The 23,862-nt window shown below is 38.5% G+C and overlaps 1 protein-coding gene and 1 long non-coding RNA gene across 17 annotated transcripts in view; one reads left to right on the top strand and one right to left on the bottom strand.

Annotated features, from left to right (window-relative positions):
• Positions 1-1,681, top strand: part of LOC309353837 — a 68,118-nt gene extending 66,437 nt beyond the window's left edge. The window contains exon 5 of the long non-coding RNA XR_014162048.1: positions 134-1,681. This is a non-coding gene — a long non-coding RNA (uncharacterized lncRNA). The remainder of the gene's footprint in view (positions 1-133) is intronic.
• The window catches only part of SATB1 (SATB homeobox 1), a 119,076-nt gene that overhangs the window by 51,026 nt on the left and 44,188 nt on the right, over positions 1-23,862 (bottom strand). For 14 of the 16 annotated variants that reach the window (XM_081883217.1, XM_081883219.1, XM_081883224.1 and 11 more), the window contains 2 exons: positions 11,328-11,439; positions 7,818-8,272 (listed from right to left, as the gene is read on the bottom strand). In XM_081883217.1, coding sequence (XP_081739343.1) covers positions 7,818-8,272; positions 11,328-11,439 — 567 coding nt within the window. The remainder of the gene's footprint in view (positions 1-7,817; positions 8,273-11,327; positions 11,440-23,862) is intronic. The other 2 variants (XM_081883223.1, XM_081883214.1) reach the window with 1 other exon arrangement.

Raw genomic sequence — 23,862 nt, 5'->3', positions numbered from 1 at the left:
ACTGAATTCAGTCATTCTAGACATCTTATAACTTTTGCTATGTTACCAACAGTTAAGGACAATGAGCAGTACAGACTGCAATGAAAATCTTGAGAGGGAAAATGACATATATACTTGCTCTTTTAAACTTCAGGTCAATGCTGTTGATTCTACTGGATACAGTCCAGCAAATTGCTCATGGGAAGACAAATCAGAATACTATTCCAACCCTAGAGAAGAACCTCTTTCCAAAAAGGCCTGAGTTGGAAAAAGTTGCTTCAAATTAGCAAGCCAAGAGAAGTTATGAGCATTCTATAACTAATCCAGTTCAAAGCAGTAATTGCCACATTTAAAGAGAGGAGACAAAGTTTATATCAAGTTTGTTGGAGAAAAACTTGGTGGCATCAGCTACTGTGGAAGAAATTAAATACCCATTCTGTTAATACCTTAATATTCTGTTAAGATGGTACATGGAATACTCAAAAGAAACCATCATCTTCCTATCCCCAAGAAATTACAATCCCCAAATACACAAAGTAGTACTTGAAATCCCAGGTTCATCTACTGAGAATCAGCCAGAACCATTTTGTAAGACTGAAAGTTATATTACTACTCAGATTGTCATATGTTCTATAGCTAAACTACCCAATACAGTCGTACCTTGGCTCCTGAACGCCTTGCGAGTCAAATGTTTTGGCTCCTGAATGCTGCAAACTCAGAAGTGAGTGTTCTGGTTTGCAAACATTCTTTGGAACCCAAATGTCCAACGAGGCCTCCGTGGCTTCTGACTGGCTGCAGGAGCTTCCTGCAGCCAATCGGAAGCCATGCTTTGGTTTCTGAACATTTTGGAAGTCGAATGCACTTCTGGAACAGATTCTGTTCGACTTCCAAGGTACGACTGTATGTTGATTTATTCAACTACTGTTTCTTTAAGTAAAAGGGATGAGATGTGTGGACAGTGTAGAGGTATAGATAATGACAATGTCTATACCTCCAAATGTAATCAGATCACCGGTAGCACTGGATTAGGAGTTCCCCATGTTTGTCTGCCCTTGAGAAAGACAACAGGTTTCTTGTCTAGCTTTCTGACCACTATGCCCACTATGGCCTAGAGCACACATGTGAAGCCTGTGGCCCTCCAGATATTGCTAAACTACAACTCCCATCATCCCTGACCACTCATCAAGTTGGCTATGCCTAATGGGAGCTTGAATATTTTCGGACACAGACAATGACAGCCACCCTATCTTGCTTTTTCAGCTTTAAGCTAGAAATGGAAAAGCAAACTTTGCTTCCATACTTCTAAATTCTATAGCCAGTGGGCAGTCCCTCTTTCTCCAGCACCAAATGTCAACCGGGGGTTGGTTTTCAATAGGATCACTCCCCCACCATCACTATGCACTCAGTCATGATTCTCCCCCTGGCTGCAATTGTGGGAAGAGAGAAGACCGATATAAAGACAATGCTATTTGGTAAAGGGAGGGGTAAATCCTAGGGTGGAGAGACAATCTGTAGAGAAGAATATGGCTACAGCTATCTAATATGCCAGTGCAGCAGAGTGATAGGTCGCGTAGAAATTGTGCAGCTAATTCAGGTGTGTATGCGTGGAAACTGATCAAGAAAACATGGGAAAGGGAAGTTTTATTCAAAATATATTGCAGATACCCTTTTAGAAGTGAGTGGCCTGTGTGGAAGCAACCATGCAGTCTGGCCCTCCATCCCTGGCTTAGAGTCTAAGTCAGTCTTTCTCAACCTTGGGTCCCGAGATGTTGTTGGGCTAAAACTCCCACTATCCCTAGCTAGCAGGATTAGTGGTTAGGGATGATGGGAGTTGTAATCCAGTAGTATCTGGGGACCCAAGGCTGGTTTAACACTCCCTTCAGAAGAGGTTGTCTTGAAAGGAGGTATGCCCAAATCTTAAAATTATGCCGTTTCTTTATTGCAATAAACTAGCAGTTTTCTAGTCATATGGGCTGTAGCTCATAGGTTTTACTGATTTATTCCTGTTGTTTTAAAAAATAAATGCTCTTATTGATTTTTACTGAACACCACTTTGCAGAAAGTGGTCTGTAAATAATATTAAATAAATAAATAAGATATAAGCATAATTACTACAGTGATTATATTGCAACCAGCTACACCAGCGATTACCCCATTAATGCAGTCAAAGTAATTTGTCAATGTATTGTAATTCTGTTATTAAACTTTTGCTATGAGTGAAAAAAGAGGATGAGTTTAGATGTGCTAATTTAGGAGGTCTGTTTTTCCCCTTACAGGAGAAGTCAATTTAAGCCACAGCCACATCACACAAAAAATGAACATAATCTTTACAAATCATTCAAGTATATTTCATTAGTAATTGCACAAATATGTTCAATAAGTTTCAGTGCTTTCAAAAGCTAATTATGAATTCTTTAAAATAGGGAGATAAATGAAAGTGTCTGCCAATATGAACTAAAACATAGCCTGTCTGGCCCCCAGTTTGTCTGCTCTTTGAACGTAATCACTGATTCAGATAGATTTTATCAGGCTCCTGGAACTTCAAAGCTCTCTGAAGAAAAATATGATTTGCTCCCAAATATGCAGAACATCCTCATATGCTGTCTTTACTGCAATGGATTGAAATCTCATATCCAGGTGGAAGATTATTTTCAAACTCCACCCGCAAGTTTGGAGTCCTGCCAAGTAAGTTATAAGCAGACACATTTATCTTTGTCGCTTATTAGCGAGAGGAGAGCTGTCATGATAGTGTAATAGCACCTTTTTACCTTTTACTCAAACAGTGATATGGGTAGTGTGCTTTTTCTTAAATTACACTATGAAGAATTATACGAACACAGTGGCAATTTCTGTTATACTTAAGCAGGCAAATTTCCCTCCACCACATAATTTACAGAACTCAAATTCAATAAAACATTACAGGATGGTCCATTACTGTTATCAATTTTGAATAATCCATCTTCATTCTTCATTTTACTGGAAAATAAGCAGCGTGCCAAAGACAAGGGAGAAAAGGAGGAAAGAAGAATTGAAGAAAGCCTAACTGGGTGCTGTGGGGAAACCGTTGATCTGACTTTAAAATTACTGCATGCACATTGCAGTACCCCATGTTATTTCTTTAAAATTGAAGCTGTTTAGTGGTAAGGGGCATCTACAAAATCTCTCTCTTTCCAAACTGCAAATGCTCTCCACTCCCCATACTCAAACACCCCTAATTTTATCTGGATACGTTGCCCTGCAGTTCACTGAGACTTCGAAGACCCAATGGAAGGAGCATGGAACATTAATTACTTGCAAGTAGGTTCCCATGTTGTCTGTGTCAAGCAGCAGGCTAAGGAACCTGCAAACGGATCTACTTGTTAGTGGACATCCAGCCTGCTGCTTAACATGGCAGAGTGGAACCTTTCCTCCCAAGCATGTATTTTCAAGCAGGAAGTCCTCAAGACTAATTTCACTGCTAAGCAAAACAAAGGATTTAAAACCTTCCAAGACGATTTCCTAGACCCTTCAACAATGTACTACTGTCTTCTTTGTTGTTGTTGTTGTTATTGTTGTTGATAATGATGATGATTTATTGAATTTGTATACTGCCCTATACCTGGGGGTCACTCTTAAACTGCGGTTGTTGTATGGAGCACAGTTTATGAGACACACATTGAAAAATTTATACTTGATTTTTTTACCCTTAAATATCCAAAAGCATTTCTTCTCTTTTACTGTACTTTTTAACAATAAAATAATGATTAATGGAATTGCTGCAGCTTTTTTCTCTCTCTCTCTCTCTCTCTCTCTCTCTCTCTCTCTCTCTGTGTGTGTGTGTGTGAGAGAGAGAGGGGGGGGGAGAGAAACACTAATATGTGCCATGGGAAAGGGTAAAAATCGAGAAATTAACAGATAACAATTTCAGAAATGAAACTTTCAAAAAAAGAAAAAAGAAAACAAAACAAAACCCAACCAATCATATTTGGAAATTTAAAATATGTGAAATAATATATACATGTAGAAGCCTGAAGCATAAGCAAGAGACATGCTTAGTAGAAACATCAGTAGAACAAAACTGCTTCAGAAGCAGAAGCATGTATGAACAAAAAGACTAAGAAATCAAGAAATCTTACAAATCAAAATATCTGTTCGTTCTGTATAAAACACCTCTTTGTATTACACATAATATCTGAAACAATAGTAAACTTGCCTTAACGGAGCTGATTTTTAGATAGACCCTCTATTTACTAATATCTTTTATATTAAAATGCTGCATGAAAGTTTCTTTTTATGTAAAAAATGAGGGGGAAGACATAAGACAGTTGAGTGGGACACAAAAGAACAAAATATATTCCCCCTGCCGCTTATTTGTACAAGGTCCAGTGGCAACCACCGTCTCTGGAATGGTGGATTATATATTACAGAAATCATGGCCTGTACCAACTGAAAGATGCATGAATTTGTCCTAGAATATGGCAACATCAACTTTTTGACAAGAGTGTTACAGAAAAATTCATATGCACACTAGTAAAATGAGAGCTACTACTTAAGCAAAAATCGTAAGGCACCCTTCCCAATCCAGTGTCTTCTAGATGTTGTTGGGCTGTAACTCTCATCATCCTTGACCGATGGCATGGTGGATAGAGCTGATGGATATTGTAGCCCAAAACATCTGCAGACCACAAGACTGGCTGGGAAAGGCTATCCTAACTTGCATGGTCTTCAGTTGTTAGTGAATTTCTGTGCACTAGCCAAAATAATTAGCTCTTAAAAAGCATACTACTCCCTTAATCGGAACTGCTTTTTTCAGTAAAACTAGTTCTTGGTTGTCCAAGAACAATTTAAAAATAACTTCAGTCCGTAGCGTAAATTCCACATACAGAAATATCCCACAATTTATATTCACACACGTTCAACTTAATTAAAATTCAGCAGATGTAATATTACCAAAAAAAAAAAAAACCTTCCTCCATTTCAGTAGAAGTCACAGAGCTGGAAATAATCAGAAATATTTTCAATTCACATTGTTTCAATGAGCGACTCAAGAATAGAAGCAGTTACATTTTCCAAAGCTCAGGCTGATGGACCTTGCTAATAGTTTGTCCAATAAACATAAGTCAAACATTGATTTGCACTGATGAAGTAAAAAATCTAAAGTGAAAAACTGGACTTTTAAAACCCGTACTAAAATGGGGTTGTCATGGTTGTCCTGCGAATATTTTTCTTTTATAAAAAGTGGGGAAGATTTTGTTTGAGGCAAGATTAATGAAAACAAATGAAGGGCTAGGTGGAACTATCTGTGCTCATTTGGAGCCTTAGAAACAACTGGGCCGTTGTGTCAGAACTTGAGAAGGAGCAGTCAAAGTAAAAACTATCCCTCTGGCATGGTACAATCTGGCGTCACGACTGCTCCTGAAGTCTTCACAGATACAGACTACAGAGATTACTCTTGGACGTCCAATGTCCAAGCAATCTACAGCAAGGATGGGGAACATGTGGCCCTCCAGATGTTGTTGGACTACAACTCAACAAACCACTGGGAATGTTAGCTGGGCCTGGGGGGAGGACAAAATCCAATAAAATCTGGAGGAACACAGGTTCCCCACCACTATCCTACAGTATGAGGTTGGTGCCCATACCAGTGACACAACCTTTGTTTGTTTGTTTCAAGTAAGGAGGGTATGTGCCATTTGTGGTACAGTAACTCACTGGAGAGGGGGAAGCATACAGCCCCCGACTACCAAAAAAAGGGAAAGAAGCTAATGAAACAGAATGTTGTTTTTGTCCCACAAAAACGGGAAAGATGAACACTCAAATGGAGATCGTGGCACCTCTTTAAAAGGGCTATCAACTTCTTGGGGGAGGCAGTTCATTTCTGCTACCCTCCCCTCTCCATATATTTTTAATTTTATATATGGAATATATATTTAGAATGTATATTCTACGCAGACGATTTTTATTTTATTGAATAAGTTTATGAGGTTTTCAAGAAAAGGACACCATCAGCTTGGCTGTGAAAATATTTGCAGTTTAGGAATGAGTGACTGAGCATTCTGTAGGGGTCCCCCTGCCCTGTCTGTCATATCCTTTCTAATTCTTTCATAATTATTCTATTTATTTTGTAGCTACCAAAGTAGATTACAAAGACCAAAACAGTGTTGCAATGCATGAAGAAACTTCTCCATGTATTATAAAGATTTTTCTAATTAATTTTAAGTATTTCTGATGAAAGTATGTGCTGTGTTATCCCTTTTTTATTTAGTGAAATCTTTGTACTTTCAAAATTTATTGATGCAGTTTATAAATATTGCATTGTTTATTAATTGAACTGATGCTGTCTGAGATACTGAAAATTAATTTTATTGATTGTTTACTCCAGCATTTCTATAGTTAAGGCCAGTGTTCATATTGCCTGGTTGCGGTTTTTTGATATTGTTGTTTTTACTTTGGTATGTTCTTGTTAAAAGCTTTGGGCTTCATTTTGGAAAAGTAAGTGGGGTACAAACATAAAATCAAAGAAGAAGAATCCAAATCGAAATGCAACAGTCTCCCATTGGCACTGGTAAAGTTTTTGCAAAAAAAAATTTCTTCGTTGCAGGATTTGTATCCTGGGCAGATATTTCAGTAGCTGGAATACTTGGCTTTTCTTTTTATTAAGCATCTGTGATCTCCCATTTTTTGACATTTATGACTGTTTACATGCATTGTTTTGATACCACGTATTACCACTTATAATGTATGTCTATCATAATTCATTGGTCTCATTAATGGGTAGCGCCAGTTTGTGTGCTCCTATCTCTTCTTTTTGATTGGCATCTCTGATCTAGTCTGGTCCACTCTTCCTCTCCTTTGGTTTCTTTGTTGGGGAGTCACAAAATGGCAGAACATTGCTTCAGAATGATGAGGTAACCTTGTTGAAGCTTGCTATTTATTTTTGTGTTCCAAATATTTCATGAACACTTCTTGGCTTCTGTGGGTTGGGGGAGGTGGACTCAAGGATGGCAGTGGAAAAGATTATTAGGGCTGCCAGTTGCAATATGCAGAATCTACCCTTTTCTTTCAACACATGGGGAGAAGACCCTCTTAGATTTTGCTGTACTTCCAATTCCCATCAGCATAGCAAATAGGAACGATGGAAACTGGAGTCCAACAGTATTGTAGAGGACACAGGTTCCTGCTTTAACACTACTGGTGCAGCAGAAGAGGTTGCAATTGCTTCATCTCCTGCCTACTCTTTTATTGGATTTCTCTCTCAACTTTACACAACATCCAAGATGACACTGGGCAGGAGATGTAGCAGCAACATCATCTCTTGCTTCATCACTAATTGTTAATTTTCAAAGTTGCCCCAATAGTCTGCAACCAAAGCATAACGGGTCCAACGACTAATGCCATAGTATGTGTCAGTACCCATTAAACAAATGAATTGACTAGGCAATGCAAACATTATAGATGCGAAGCACTTTATGACCGAAGTGAGCTACTTCTGGCTGAATGTGCCTATTGGCCCACTGTTGTGTAATTTTAACTTATGTTCCAAAGTCTGGGAATAATAGAAACTATTTATACTAAAGGTCTGTTTTAAAGGCCTATAAGATGTTGCACTTTTTAACTGTTTACTTCTCCAAACCATGGTTACTAAGTAAAAAAAAGAAAGGGGGGTTATGCAGGAGAACCAGCTAAGTGTGGTCATAATTTCCTAGTACATTTCCTAGAAGCTACCAATTTTGCATCTACCAATGTTTCATTGATCCATCATGGCAAGTCTAAGTTTGTGCAAATAATAGAATAATGAACAGGGGAGATGGCAAAAAAAAATTAATAATCTTGCTTTTTTTTTTAAAGAAAAGTCTAACCTGAGTTCTGTTAAATGCCACACGTGCAAAAACTGCCTGCGAGATTCCTGCTCGTTTCAATTCATCACGCACCCACTGGTAGATTTCGGAAGACACCTCTGTGTTAGTTGAGACCTGCTGCTCCAACTGCTTGTTCATGGATCTGCTGACCGGAGGAGGATGGTTCAAGTACTGTTGGTTTAAGGACTGTTGGGCTAGAAGTCTGTTCACTGCATACTGCTGGTTTAACAGTTGGGCCATCACCAGTTGCTGATTTACCAACTGAGGACTAATGGGAGTAGATACAAGTCCAGGATGCAGGTTTGGAAGTGGGGTCCGAACAGGTGGTTGACTGCTATGAGAAAGCTGAACAGGGGATGGAGGCTGTTCAGCCGTGTTCCCTGGGACTGGTTGGTGTCCAAAGTTGACGTGGTTGGCACCTTGTTGGGATAGTTCAGAAAGGCTATCCATTTCAGCTACAGAAGGAGAGGGAAAAAAGAGAGATACTACTGAGATGGTATTTTTTTTACAGGCACACACATATATATAGCAGCATGGTTGATAATCTTCACGAGAAGATTATTCTCTGTTTGATTACAGAGCATTGCCAATAAAACATTGCTAGCATTTTCCCAGCTGTATTTTTTTTATAGACAATGCATTATTTATTTAATAAAATTTATTATAAAGAAAAATTTCCAAGTGGATTACAAGAAAGCCAAAACAATAAAATGATCAGCAAAAACAGCTCTTTAAAATACTCAAATAATATTAATATCAGCAATAAGTGATAACAATATTAAAACACATGTAAACAAACATTCTACATATCTGGATAGGAAGGTCTGCTCTAAAGAAAACTGTTTTTAGCAGATGCTGAAAAAAGCATTGTGAAGGCACCTGCTGGATGCCAATAGGGTCTTGGAAAACTTGAGAAAGCTCTTTACTCCCAAGAAGAGGGAAATTGGCATTACCAGTTCAGTAAAGCTTCAGCTTACAAACACTGAGTCTCTCATATATTACATTAAAAATTACCTTTGTATTCAGCCTCTTCCTTTTTACATCCACTATTTAAAGTCCCCCCCAAAAAAACAGAGTATTTTAAAGATTTTTCTTCCAAGTTACATTATTGTTGTTATTATTGGACAAATATTAACTTCTGGGTGTATTCCAGCCAGTAGTTTTAGAATGGCTAGAATGGTTTGTTGTTTTTATTATTATTATTATTATTATTATTATTATTATTATTATTATTATTATTAGCATTTGGAAAAGTGAATGCAAAGCTGTTATTAAAAGCATGACCAGCAAATCCCTGGCTATGCAGAGGTGGAAAACTCGTTTCTTTTCTAATGGCACAGCTAATATGGGGAATGAAATTCTGCAACAGTCTCTCAAAAGTTATTGGATACTATAACCATACACATCTGGTTTTGAGAATACATAGCAGAAGCTTATGCGAAGCTCCATCATTTGAATGTTCATCGGAAAGCTTTTTAAAAACTTGAACAAAACTGAAAATAAATGCTGAATCCAGAGTATTTATTTCAGAAGGTACTGAAGTTACAAGTGATTTCTGTATATTAAACTGTGGTTCAGTTAACACAGGCTTCATTTGTACATTTGTGTACATATTTTAACAGCTCGTCACTTTTTAAATAGCCACTGTTTTCATTCCTGGGTACGGAAAAACTTGTGAAGAAATTCCTGTGAAAATCAGGCTGCAAACTGCCCACAACAGCCTTGCGGGCAGCCTTTTCTGCTGTTATGGGGTGCTGATTTGTGACATTCTGCTAGTGGCGGCTGACAGGTGATGCAGACTTGGTCATATACAGCAACCCGTTTTCACACACGTTTTTCCATAATCCCATACCTAGGGAGGAATAGCTGTAGAAATGACAGTGCCACTTACAGTTTAGTCTTAACTCAGAACTAAGCCCCATCCTTACTCATGAATCCAATGAATTCATGGGACTTACCGCCTGGTAATTGTGTAATAGGACCGCAGCCTAAGAACTGTGACAAGGGCTCTTGATGTCACACAACCCAGTTTGCAGTTAAAAGTGTGAGCAGGCTCCAATGAAAAACAATGTGGCTAAAATGTGGCGCAAACTGATAGGAAGGCTCTCTGTGTTACTCTATCTGTGACAGCTGTCTCACCACACGCAAACCATCACAGGCGAACCATCGTTTAATATGGCAGTCATCAAGAGTAAGCATGCATGAATTTCACCAGTAGTCTGACCCCTTTTTCCTTCTTAGAGCAGGTCAATGGCTGCTAGCATATTTATATAGCAATCTATTATATTTTCACTATCTAAGCTTAACTTTTCAAAAAAGAAAAAGAAAAGGTAATATAACTTAATAAAAGCATATTTTGGCAAACTGTTACATCCTAATCGCTGTCTAACTAGGTCTTGCACAGATAAAGATGGGCCTTAATCCAATTAGTGTTTTGGTACAGATTGTGGTTTTATGTGATGTTCTGGTGAATTTTATGGTTTTAGTATGATTTTTCCATTTTAGAAAAGGCACACAAATGTTGAGATAAATGGCCAGGGGTGGCTTAACTACAGTAGTACCTCGGGTTACAGACTCTTCAGGTTACAGACTCCGCTAACCCAGAAATATTACCTCGGGTTAAGAACCTTGCTTCAGGATGAGAACAGAAATTGTGCTCCAGCGGCGCAGCAGCAGCAGGAGGCCCCATTAGCTAAAGTGGTGCTTCAGGTTAAGAACAGTTTCAGGTTAAGAACGGACCTCCGGAACGAATTAAGTACTTAACCCAAGGTACCACTGTAATGTAAATTATATCACTGACTGCAATGCAATTTGGATCAGATTATATATAGACATCCATCACTGGACTCTTGATTTGACTTCATAGAAACATGAAGCTTCAAATAGGAACTGACTTCTGTTTTCACTCCAGGGTGTTTGGCACATTCAGAAGTTATTAGCCCCATGTTTCAGTAAACCCTGTGATATGGAGGAGAACATCTTAATGGAGATGCAGGGATAATCATGGTGCATACACACAGTCAAAAGAATCCTTTGGCTACAGGGTTCACTGAGAAACCATGAGCAAAAAAATATGGTGAATTTAGTTTTTCTTAAATCAAGAGATTATTTTCTTAAACCAGTATTTTAACATACGGTCATTATTATTATTTCTGCTATGATGGCCACATGACAGATTTAAAATCTGAAATGTTTTCAATATTCAAAATGTTATGATTCCCTTTTTTATTTCTAAAACTTTGAGAAAACTAACAGGTGTCAGTATGCCAATATTAATGAATACTAATTTTTAAAACTACACATTATTAACATTCAAGCATTTACACAGCTTTCTTCCTTTTCCTTGGCTACACTGTACAAAAAGTGTTCTGGGAGCAGGAAAACTTTCTCTCATCTCTTGTACTTATTAGCAAAAACAAGTCCAAGTTTCCAGAATTTGAATAAGCTTAAAGGTGCTTCAAATCATAAACAAGTAGTCACCATTACTTCAATTCTTATCTTTATGCTTACCCATCATATCTTTTGCCTTCTTGAAATGTTTATACCACCTCCCAAATTCCTGACATTTTGCTGCCGAGACGTTTGCATAGTAAGTGCTGTTCACAATGGAAGAAATCATACTCTGAAAAAGGAGGGCAAAAGCATCTGTATTATTGAGATGTTTAACAAAAGACATTATTTTAATTATCTGATGGATAATATGTTAAGACTCAATACCATATTGAATTCTAATTCTTTAGATCCCTGATATTTGTCCCAGTATATTTGACAGAAATACCAGCGTAGCATCGCTTGCAAAAATTATGTCATATTTTTATCTAGCCCATGACCCTCTGGGGGCTGTTTTTCCACACAAATATACATTAATGGAAGACAACACATATTCTCCCTTGTGTTAAAAATCATGTAAAGTTTTGTTTTGACACATCTTAAAGCTTCCAGGAGGCTTCCAGGGAAAGAAAATGCAACAAAATCTAAGCTTGCACGATCTTCTCACATGACTATGTAAACACAGGTACACCCACGTAGGGAAAAATGGCAAACCTGGAACAATTTATAATGAATGGTCAAAGATATCTGCTTATAAGTCTTATTGAAGGAAGCTACAAGATTCAATTTTTGCATCATATTCATCTGGTATTATTTAATTATGCACACCTAAAATTCTAATAGTATTTCTATAAAGAATAATTTTCTAGAATAATTTTATCCCCTACTTCCCCCACTCATCAAATGCTATTTTTAGTTTTCAGGCTCAATAAGAAATAATCCTTAACATAAGCAAGGAAATATATCAATTTAATACATTAAGATGAATCTGAATGGATCCACCCTCCACTCATAACAGAGATAGTAGTTGAGCTTGTTATACCAGGTACTATAGTGAAGTTGCACCCCCCCCCCCCAATTTGCAACTCCATCCCTCACCTTCAGAGGATAACACAATTTACCTGTTGGGTGTGGTACAGTACATTAGACCTTCTTCCCATCTTTACAGATGGGTGATAAGCCATCTAAGTTTCTTTAATCATAACTCTTACAATGAACCAGAGGGGCTTGATCAGATAATTACCTTGTTTGTAACACTACTTGTCCTTTATGAATCTATAAAGGTGGGTAGCAGAGGATCAAAAAAGTACAAGGACTATGTATGGTAAAGCAATGGCATGAGGCAGAAATCATGGAAGTCCAAAATCGAAGTGCCAAGATAAAGGCATCATGAGAATTACCATCTGTGGGACTTTTCAAGTCTATAAAATGACAGGCGGCTGTCAATCCTGTTGTCACGTGCTAGCTAAGTATCATATCAGAAAGACAGCTAAAAGATTACTGTTGTCAACTCTCTGCAAGGCAATCTTGTGTTCATTCAATTTCACATGAAAAGGACTTTTTCATATATATATATTATCTTTCAAATATACAACTCCCAAGTGAATATAACACTGCAATACATTTAAAGGTTCGCACTGAGATTTTTCTGTAGCTGGCTTTTACCATTTTTCTTTCCACTTCAAATACTTCTAAAGTTAACTTAAATATTGCTACTTGGCAAAAAAGATTTGCAAAGACGTATTTTCAGTTATTTTCTCTGTGCTGCCTATGGCTGCAAAAAAGAAATAACATAAAATATAGCAAGTTATAGTGTCACAGATAGTGACACTGGTAACAGCTTTTGCCCTTTCCTGGGAAAGGAAAAAAAATTTGGAAAATTTAAACTGCCGACAGATCTCTGTGTCTCTGCACATCCACTGCGAAATTGCTTGAGTTCATATGTGTCTCTAAGATCAAAAAGTACCCAAATTTATACATGCACAGTACTTGTAGTTCTTTTTCTGAGAGTCTGATGAAGATTTGATCTGAAATGGTGCCACCTTTCCAAAAGACCTACTACACTGGGATGCTACCATCTGCCACAGACTGAGCTTTCTTTTACAGCCAAATACATTATTTATAATTATCTCTTCCATAACTATGTGGCAATAGGGATTGATTCCCACCCCCCCACCCAAGTTCATTTTTGCTTCATCTAGACAGCTTTAAAATGTATCCTATATTCTGAATCCTAGCCTCGCATAATATGGGATAAGATGGCATCTCAGTAATTTCGTATACATTTTGTGATTTAAAGGGGTAGGGAAGACCTGAGGTCTCTGGTCTTTTTATATATATATATTGTTTATTCATAAGACAAGAGAAGATTTATCCCTAGGTGTACTTTTATATCTGATCCAATCTTCATCAACCAGTACAGCATATTATAGATGGCCTTTCTTAACTATGACCTGTAGGTTCTCTCATCGTAAATGGCTTATGATTAAAAATGCATTGTTGTTCATTCTGGGAAGCAACGGAAAAAACAACGTTAATCAGGTCAGTTCAATCATCTAAACCAAAACTGTTCATGCTTTGCTGCCAAATCAACCAGCCACTACAAAATCTGTTATCTGTGATTGCTCAGCTTCAGGTCACAAAACCATTTATCCTCCACTGTCCCCAAATTCCATGCCGCCACCCCCACTCGCCATTTTTAAGTATAATTTTTTACATATCTGTAAAGAAGACCAAGAACAACTTCATCAAAGAAGATACGAATTTACAAAAAAGTGCTATCTGACCTAGGAGGCAACATAAGAAATAGATGTTCTAAGATGACTGCAAGAACAGAGATATTTAGTCTATTTTTGCATGTGAAAAGTATGCCCTTCCAAAAGTATCATAGCCAGAACTTCCATAGTCCTTTCTGATTGTTTAAACTGGAAATGAAAAAGAATCATTTATATAACTGGCTCATTGTTCTTGAAAGCTTTCAAGCTCTATCAGCAGAGGGGGCAAGGGCTACAACAACTTATTTACACAATTATCTAAATACGATTAAACAGCTGATGGACAAATATTAAACTGGAAAATGTATAGTCATTTCAGCTCAATGTAATCCTCTTTCTGTAAACACCCAAGATGATTCCCCCTCCCCAACTAGAACAGTCCTGACATCTCATAAGCCTAAGGGTGAATAACAAGAGATTGTTTTTGATAGTTATAAATATTCAAAAGACATGCAGACCATCTGCTTTCATATTACAGGTAAAGCAAGTCTGAAATGGTGACTGCTATACAAAAATGGTTCTTTTAACAAAGTCTTCCTCTCCTCAAAAACTATAAAGACAGATGTCAAAAGCTGTTTATACAGGGTAATTAGGAGTGTGCAAGATGCAATATTCCTTTTATGCACAGAGCTTACTAGAGAGTTTCTCTTATTTCTTCCCATCCATGTGTTGCCAGCACATTTCTAGGAGTTAAAAAAAAAAATCTTTTGGAAAATGGAAATCTCACAAATACCCGAAAAGATGGCTATTTGTATCACAAATGCTAATTAATATCAGCAAAGGGGTTCCCCCTAATTCTATTGGAAAGGAAGCGTGGATTTGAAATGCCACACTGTAGGTGGAAGACAATGAAAGAATTAAACAAGGTTAATTGTATACTATCCTGTCACTCAGTATTTCCACATCACCACCTTGTACACAAGTCAACATCTGTTAAATTAGGATTTGCTATAAGCAACCCAAGTCTCCCCCCACCCCACTTCAAATAAGGTTTTATTTATGCTTTAACATTAATCACACTCTCCACGAGTAGGCTTATAACAACATAATGATTTTGTCAAGTGGCAAGTTAAAAGATACCTTATCTTCGAAGCAGAATATTAAGAGCACTGTCCATAAACCCTTACCGACAATTTTCAGAACTGAAAAATTATCTTGACAGTAACCTTTTAATGTATCACATTAATGACCCAGCAGTGTTAAGCACCTTGTTTTTATAATTCTCAATAAAAGGGACATTTAATGAACAATCTGTCAAAGTACTGGTTCCTTTTCTTCTTTCTGTCTCTCTTCCCTTCACCCAGTACTATTTAAGGCTGTTCCCAATTCTGTAGACTCTCATTTCTATTCATCAGACATAGAAGAGAAGTGAGGAGTGGGTAGGGGAAGGCCATTTCAAACATTAGGGTTTTTTAAAGGGCTTCTGATAACCTAATTTTTCAGTTTCTGAAAACACATATGCCCACAGCCCCCCAACAAACACGTCATGCATATCCAATGTAAATGATACCAGAATCCATGACTATGGATTTCAGATTCACATTGCATGTACTTGAAGAAAAAACAAACCACAACCCTCCAGTCAATACTCCCATCCCACCCACAAGCCTTGCTTGTGTTGCCCTCATTCATTACATTGAGAGGAGTTCCCTACCAGGACAGACTTTGCTCGTGTGCTCAAGACATCGAGTCCATAAATCATATTTTGTTACATTGTGCGAAGTATGAGCAGGCCAGGGCTGAACTGATACTACCCTTGCTGGTGCCTTTCCCGGGAAAGTCAGAGGCTCACTATGTCAGGTTCCTACTGGAAGACCGGACAAAAGCTAGAACTTTGGCAGTGGCAAAGTTTTTATCGGTGGTTGAAAGAACAAATGAGCCCAATATTCCAAACAAAGTGCTTGATTAACCTGGAGGTAGGCTGTATGAACTCTGTATTGATTTGTAATGTTTTGTTGGTCTCTGGACCGTAATAAAGATTGTTTGTTTGTTTGTTTGTTTATTACATCCTTCTGTCTGAAATGGACAACCACCAGATTTTGTTCTCAATGGACCAGGGTCTGCATAGCTATTTAGCAAAAAGAAAAGGAAAAACCTAGTCGTTACACTTCAGCTCTGCAAGTGAGTATTGAAACTGATGTCAATTTTAAGATGAAATGATTCCTAAACCATCCAAAAGAAATTACTATATAATATTAGTATAACAAAAAACAACACCCCTCATTTCTTCATAAAGGTGAATAGACAGAAGAAGCTTGGTGGATCTGAACAGGAAAGATATTCTAAACCTTCAGAAAAAGGCCAGCTCCTACCAGCTTTTCCCAGTCCCTGAAATACCAGGGCTTCTTCAGAAGAGCTCAACAGGCAGGAGGAGAAAAACTATTGGTACAGAGGGGAAAGGATTCCTTTCTAATTTGTACTCTATGTTGCTTAATATAACTCGTGGACCTCAGGAACACCTTAAAAAGATATAGGACCTAGATGTTGGCATATAATTTCTTCCCAAGGATTGGAGTAAGATTTGGGAATCATGACCCTTATAATGTTTTTTACAGTTTTCTTAGAGAAAACTCCTTAAAATTATTACACAGATGGTATCCCACTCCTCTGAAAATGTCAGAAATGTCTTCTTCTATTGTTACTAGAAGCTCCAGACACTTTTAAATAAGATTTGGCATTCCTTTATGACAGATATAGTAGAACCGTCATTTTCAAGACAACCCTAAGCGTGGCAAATCTGGAACTGTAACTTGATGATCTGATAATGCTGCGTGTCTTTACTTGGACTTTGAGTTACTTTTACTCAAGTGCAACTACTCATTCTACAGTCAAGAGGTGAGCTGCAGCTTGTGAATCTTCAGAACTGTCCTGCAATAGGCAATCCATTAAATACAAAGTTGGAAGTTATGGCTGCTAGCTCCTGTTTTTGACAAAGTGACAGAGTTATCAGATGCAACTGATGAAAGGTCAACTGGACACATTTGTCAGCTCACAGATGACCTTTGCTGAAGATGGATCAGTGAGTAGCAAGTACAGCATCCTATGCATAGGTAGATTTATAAAGTTTAATTATGAAATTGTTGCTACAATACACCAATATTTGGACTCAAGATTTTGGTGGTTTTTTCATGTTTAAATGGAAATGTCTTGTGATATTTCAAGACCTATTGATACACCTGAGACAGTTTCACCCTAGAAAATTCACAATGTCCAGGACACATCTGGAGCTATAATGATAAAAGGCAAGGCATTAAAGGCTACAATGCAAATGGAAGCAGAAGCCTATGAAGGTGGACAAACTGAAACACAGATAACCCCATATCAGATTTATTATTCCAAGTATCTATTACCATGCTAAAAGCTTTAGCCTGCAATGGACTTGGGTCCCATTCACGTAACTTTCCCTTTCATTGTGCAGCTTTAAACTGACAGTTTGAATTGGCACACAGTGACCAACTGTGCAAATAAGTTTGTCAAGCCCCAGAATGCGCAAGAGCTGTTCTATACAATACTGTGACAACACTCGTAGAACATTGATAGCCTACCAGTCTATGCAAAACAAATTAGGCCACATACATCCAGGAAAAAGAAAACTATCTGAGGTACTTTTTATTCACATTGTTCTTCATTTGAAAGGAAAAGCTAAGGACCGTATCACTTCAGATTAGAGAAAACACATTTAAAATATTTCCCCATATTAGAAAAGCAAGCATGCTGCCCTTCTAAAAACTAGTCTGACAGAGGGGCCTTTCAGATGTCCTTTTTACAGTCTATACATGGTAATTTGGGCTCATGATGGTGTCAGGGCAATTATATGTGATGACATTTTCAATACTGTCTGTGCCTATAAAAGTCTTGGGGTGGACATACTGCTTCATTTTTAATGTCCAGAAGCTTCCTGCTGAAATACTGCAACTTTCACACATTTTTTTGGGGGGGGGGATCAGGCAAGTGGCTCATCCTGCTTGAATTGCACTATAGTGCCCTTCCAGACTGAAATGATTCCCTAACACTGGGCATCATTGTAGAGAAGCCTTTCTCAACCTGTAGGTCGCCAGATGTTGTTGAACTACAACTCCCATCACCCCTAGCTAGCAAGGCCAGCGCTCGGGGATGATGGGAGTTGTAGTCCAACAACATCTGGGGACCCACTAATGAAGTGGAATGGTGCATGGCTGGTCCAGTACAAATCCACCACTAATTTGTTATTATTGTGTCAATGACATGTTGCAGAATGACAGCCAGGAAGAAGAAGAAGAAAGTCAGCCAGTCGGAGGCGCAGTGGCATAGTTCTCTGGCTTATGTCCTTCATGTAGGGAATATTTTATAGGTGAAGAGTATTGTGATGGCATTGCCTTTTACCTTAGTGGCACCACCATGTAGCCAAAATCTGGATTGGCTACTTGATTGATTGATTGATTGATTGATTGCATTTATATGGCATCCTTCACCCACAGATCTCAGGGTGTTTCACAACGTAAAGATGATGGCCTTAACTATTGCTAGGAATAAGGTGAACAATTTGGGGCTGGGCGGTAGAGAAAGCTGTGAAAAGGCTTGCTCTGAACCAGCACCATTTTTGCATGTGTTCTGAATGTGTCAAGGGAATGCACTTCCAATAGGTCAACACTTACATGCTCTTTCGTTTCTCTCCCTTCTCCCACCCCACCCCCGAAAAAATTGTACTAGATGAAACACTGTTTGCAAAAGTAAAAATCTTCATGCAAGTTCCCCCGCTTTTCAACACGTGAAAACCTATTCAAATAAGAATGCATAACATTTGACCAGATATGTGATTTTTATCAGGAGTGTACAAAAGGAATGGGATAAACAACAACCAGGAGGACTATCTTATATCTGCTTCTGTTTAATACCAACATGAAACCATTGGGAGTGGTCATTAGGAGTTTTAGGGTGAGGTACTATCAGCATGCCGATTATACTTAGTTCTATTTCTTAATGAGTTTTGAATCAGGAGAGGCTGTTCAGTTCCCGGGCCATTGCCAGGATAAAAATGATGAAATAGGTGAGGAAAAAACCAGCTGAGCTTGAATCCTGTGCACATGACACTTTACACAGAACAGATGCAACAGCCCTCCTCCTATCCCAAGTGGCCTACAATCCAAAAGAGAGATATAGAAGCGAAAGGGGAGGGGAGAGGAAGCAAGGGTCAAATGTGTGATTATTACAAGTATTTTGGCTTAATTACAATAAGGTATCAGGTCTAAGGGGGTGAGGCAGTGCGAAATTCAGAACGAACAGAAGAAAAAAAGCAAGGATAGAAATAAGATGAGGTGAGAGATGGACTCACTCCAGTAAAATGTTGTGGGAAACAAATAGTACAAGCAGATTAAAATCTGATAAACTCATCATCAGATTATTTGATCAAAGGACAGAATGAAACTGGCACGCCAGCAAAGACCTTAATATTCTCCCACCCTCATTATCTACACTCTCACCTGATGCGTTTTCTCCCTACAACCACTTGCTTAAGTGACTCTTCCATTTCCCATTCTTCCTAGCTGCAATGGCATTCTCCAGACTGGGAACTTTGATGTTTTTTCCTACATTCTGCCCCACCCTTAAACCCCACCTCGAAGAATTTTCTAATGATTGTATGCCATACATTTCAGGAGCAAGTAAAGGTAAAGGGACCCCTGACCGTTAAGTCCAGTCGCGAACAACTCTGGGGTTGTGGCGCTCATTTCGCTTTACTGGCCAAGGGAGTCGGCATTTGTCCGCAGACAGCTTCCGGGTCATGTGGCCAGCAGGAGCAAGTACACAAAGCCAAAGCCAATTAGCGTAATAAAATTATGCTTTAAATTAAGGCCATTGTCAATAATATTTCACTTTTTTGTTCTAATGTTTAGTTAGCAGTTGAATGTTATCTATATGAACTGTTTATGGTCATATATCAATGCTGCATATTCAAGTATAAATGTTATGAATGTTGTAACATCTACTATGCAAGTAACCATGGCACTTTGACAACATTAGGAATTACATTAAATTTATACAATCCTTAATAGAATAATATAAAAAAGATCAACAAATAGCTTTTAAGTCTAGATTTAAAAGCCTCTGTAGTCCAAGCTTGTTTCATTTCAATAGCAATGATCTCAAAGGCTAGACAACAGAGCAACTAAAGGCTCTGATGTTTAAATTCTCTCTCCTATTATTTTATAGTATTGACACCAGTCTACAATAAAACTTTCCAACAGAATGGAAAGTCTATTCCAGAATGGAAAGTGACCTCTATTAGGTTAGGGTTTGTAACCTGAAACTTTTACTGTACAATTATGAAATACATAGGTACATTAAGAAGCATTAAAAAGCCTCAAATTCACTACAAATACTGTCAGTTGAGGAAAACTCTACAATATCTTACACGATTAAAAACAACAACACCCTGACATGTTTTCTACCATATACAACTTCTCTAGCCCCTTCCCTTCCATTAATGATAATTTGTTGGTTTATGTTGGACTCCTTATCTATCCCACAATGATATTGCCTTTCTTTACAGTCCTGAAATGTTTATATTCATCTATTCAGCTCAAGATGTCTAGTTGCTGGCTTTACAAGAAAAAACCCCACATTCCACAAAATTCTTTCTTCTAGTACAGATAATGGGTAGGATCCAAAGTGTTTCCCTCCCTGAGGATTCAGGTGATGATGAATAGGAGGAAGAGACAAATGGTTATTGGAGGTCTCCCACTCAAGCCCTGGACCAGGAGCTGAGTCTTTCTGATGAGAATCTCCCTCTGGAAGTCTCACAGACCCCCTCTTCCTTGGTTTAGTGGGAGGAGGTGAGGTTATCCAATGCCAGGGAGGCCCCTTCAGTGCCAGAGGGGAGAGCTCCATGGCACCGTCTGAGCTGTCAAGGGAGAATGAAAGTCATTTATTGTCTCCGAAGCAATGACAGCACCTCCACAGGCAGGGGCAGACCCAGTTTCCAAGAAGGAAGGCAGGGACAGACCCAGTTTCCAAGAAGGAGGGCCTGGCTAGGTCTGCACATCTGTTTAAAGGGGCGGGGTAGATGCAGCCAATTGTTGGAACAGCTTCATGCTCATTCATGCACAGTCTCAGACTGCAGCTCCTGAGCCTGCAAACCTGACTTCTGGTCTTGTCCCTGAAATGCATTTAGGGAACCCTAAAGCATGGTTTGATCTATGCTTCATCGCTGATGTCCAGGGGCATCTGAACTAATTTCTGCTCTTCTCTTGTTGCTGAGTTTATGCTGTCTGAATAAAACTTGGCTTCTTACTTCCAAGAAAGTACACCTGTTGTTGTTCTTGGGTGGCAGCCAGCACAGTTCCTTCTGTGAATGAAAGAGCTGCTTCTATTCATGGAAATGAATGAGATTTGTAGAGGCTGCCTATTGGAGGAAGCAGGGGCAGCAGTTTTCGCCCATTTTCTCTTCTACCTGCAGCTGCCTGTGCTGTTCTGGGGGATCACCCAAGCCACCAGAGAAGGCTTTCAGGGGGCACAGAGAGAAAAGGGATAGGCAAAAACTGCCTTCACCCCCTCCTGCAGTGTGAGCAGAACTCTGATGAACATAAGTCAACTTCCAACCCATACTGGTGAGACAAATCATTGTCTAGGAAACTGGGAGCCAAATGTAGGATTTTCACCTTCTTGTAACCATAGTAAGTATTAACCATATTATCATTCATACACAAGCAATGCTAAAGTATGATTAAAGGCAGGCAAAGAAAGAGAAGTGGGATTCCTCTAAAGAAGGAAGTAGAAAGAAGGAAACCTTGGTTTGCAGAGAGTTAAAACATCATGCCTTCACTTCAGTGAGGCTGTCTATCACCCACCTCTATGAAGACAGAAATGGTAGTTTCTATTATGAAAGCAATTTTTGCATCTAAGATGACTGAATAACAGGCCTTAATCATTCGGGATGATCAGAAATGTAAATAGTGGGAGGAGTGATTAACCTAAAGTAAGCAACATTTTTTTCATTGCAGTGGCTGATGTGACGAATGTCGTACTTCATAGAAAATGTATCACTGTTAGGTGTGATCAAGTGAGTGTAGGTAGTTAGGATTACTAGTACAGCTAAAATAGCTCTCCTCATACTGAGTTTGGTATTTTTTGCAATTTGGGAGTGGGGGGGGGGAATCATCCGATACACACTTATCTGGGAGTAAGTCCCATTGAACTCAGTAGGGCTTCTGAGATGACGAAAATAGGATTACTCTATCAATGTTCTATCTATCTGCACTGGACCTGAAATATTTTTTTCATATCCATTACTTTGGGTGAGAGCTACTACATGTGTAATTCATTTAACAGGTCTATGGTTTACTCGGGCTAAAATTAGCTCTATTTGACGACACAGTAGCAACCCTTCAGGACAGCTGGGCCACAATGTTGTGAAAACACTGTCAAATATTATTTTAAAGTTCCCACATAAAATGAAAACAGAGGTTTACAAATTAAAAACAAATAGCAAATTAATGTACACAGCTTACAGCACTAGTACATTTAACAGAAATTGTTGAAATACCGGTAAGCTCTGTGCTTGTGTCTGCTGTATAGAACCTGAACCAAGACTCTCAAAGTTCTGCTCTCCTCCTGCAACTCTCTAAAACACAAACTAGCACGTGTTTGTTCTGTATGTGTCAGGTACTACTGCAACTCTTGCAAAAGCCACCTCACAGCTGGGCAGGTAAAACTGATTTTTTCATTATAGTGCAAGTGTGTGCAGACATATTACAGTGCTTCCACTAATTGCAAGAATCTAAGAATCTTTATATAAAATAGTGAAATTGTCATCTATGTAGCACAGGTTTTTTGTTTAAATCCAAAACAGAAAGTATCTTGTAACCAGTCTGTTGTTCATATAGAAGAATATGTTTTCTCCTTCCATGAAAACATAGCTCAGATATACTTCTCAGTTCTTTTTCCTGAACAGAACAAACAAGGCAATAAGCAGAGTGAGCAAAATTATGCTTGGTGCAAACTAAAATCCATAGGGGCTAAAATACTTTGTAATTGGTATGGGCATTATATAGTGCTGTAGTACTCATATACAGGTACATGAGCACAGTCATCGGGTCTTACTGCCGCTGAGCTTCCAGATTTTTAGGAACCATTTTGCATTCAAGGTTGCTGAAAGGAAATTTGACCTGGAAAGTATCAAAGGGAATATTATTTTTAGGGGTATGTATTGGTTCTGTGTAATTTCCAGAATTAGGAGGTATAACTGGGGTGGGGTCCCCATTTTCCCAAATCAGAATGCACTGTTAAAATGGCACATCAAGCTGGATCAGAGCCTCCCTATCCTGACTCACTTTGCATAAAAACACTACATTTTTAATGCAGATTCTGTGTCTTTTTTAGAAAAACCAAACTAACTATGGAGGTTGTGGAGAGGCGAGAGGAAGATCCTTAATTTTGACAGACAGCTCTAGGTTTTAATGAGAGAATTATTTTTCCAGGAAACTCCAATCAGAGTGATTTGGGAGAAGGATGCTGAAATAAATATTAAACACTGTGCTTGCTTTTTACTTGAATCTATGCTTTCCCACCACCACCACCACCTATGCACGTCAGTGGTGATACCTCTCTCCTATAGGAAACAGGTTCTATTACAAAAAATCTATTGCTCTTTTTGGGTGCTGGGAAAAGTCTGTCACCCCATCAACAATTATTGTGGTAAAAGGGTTGACATTTTTCCCCACTTCAGACTTTCCTGGGGATCCTCTGCCATTGCATTTAGCTACCCCCCAAATAGTAAAGTCTGGGGGTGGAGAATGACTTGTAGGACAATGGCTGTATCTATCATTCTGAAGTGTAGCAGGCTTCATCTCTTCAGAAATAGTGGCCATGCCTGCAACTTACATCCGTGTCTTGTAAAAAAAAAAAAAAGGACCTTTTTTTCTTTTTTAAAACAAACTTTTAAAAGTGCCCTGCATTGAAACGCCTTG

This window comes from Podarcis melisellensis, assembly GCF_964234715.1.
Source record: "Podarcis melisellensis genome assembly, chromosome: 12".
NCBI classification, from domain to species: domain Eukaryota; kingdom Metazoa; phylum Chordata; class Lepidosauria; order Squamata; family Lacertidae; genus Podarcis; species Podarcis melisellensis.
This window is presented reverse-complemented; position numbering and strand designations above follow the sequence as displayed.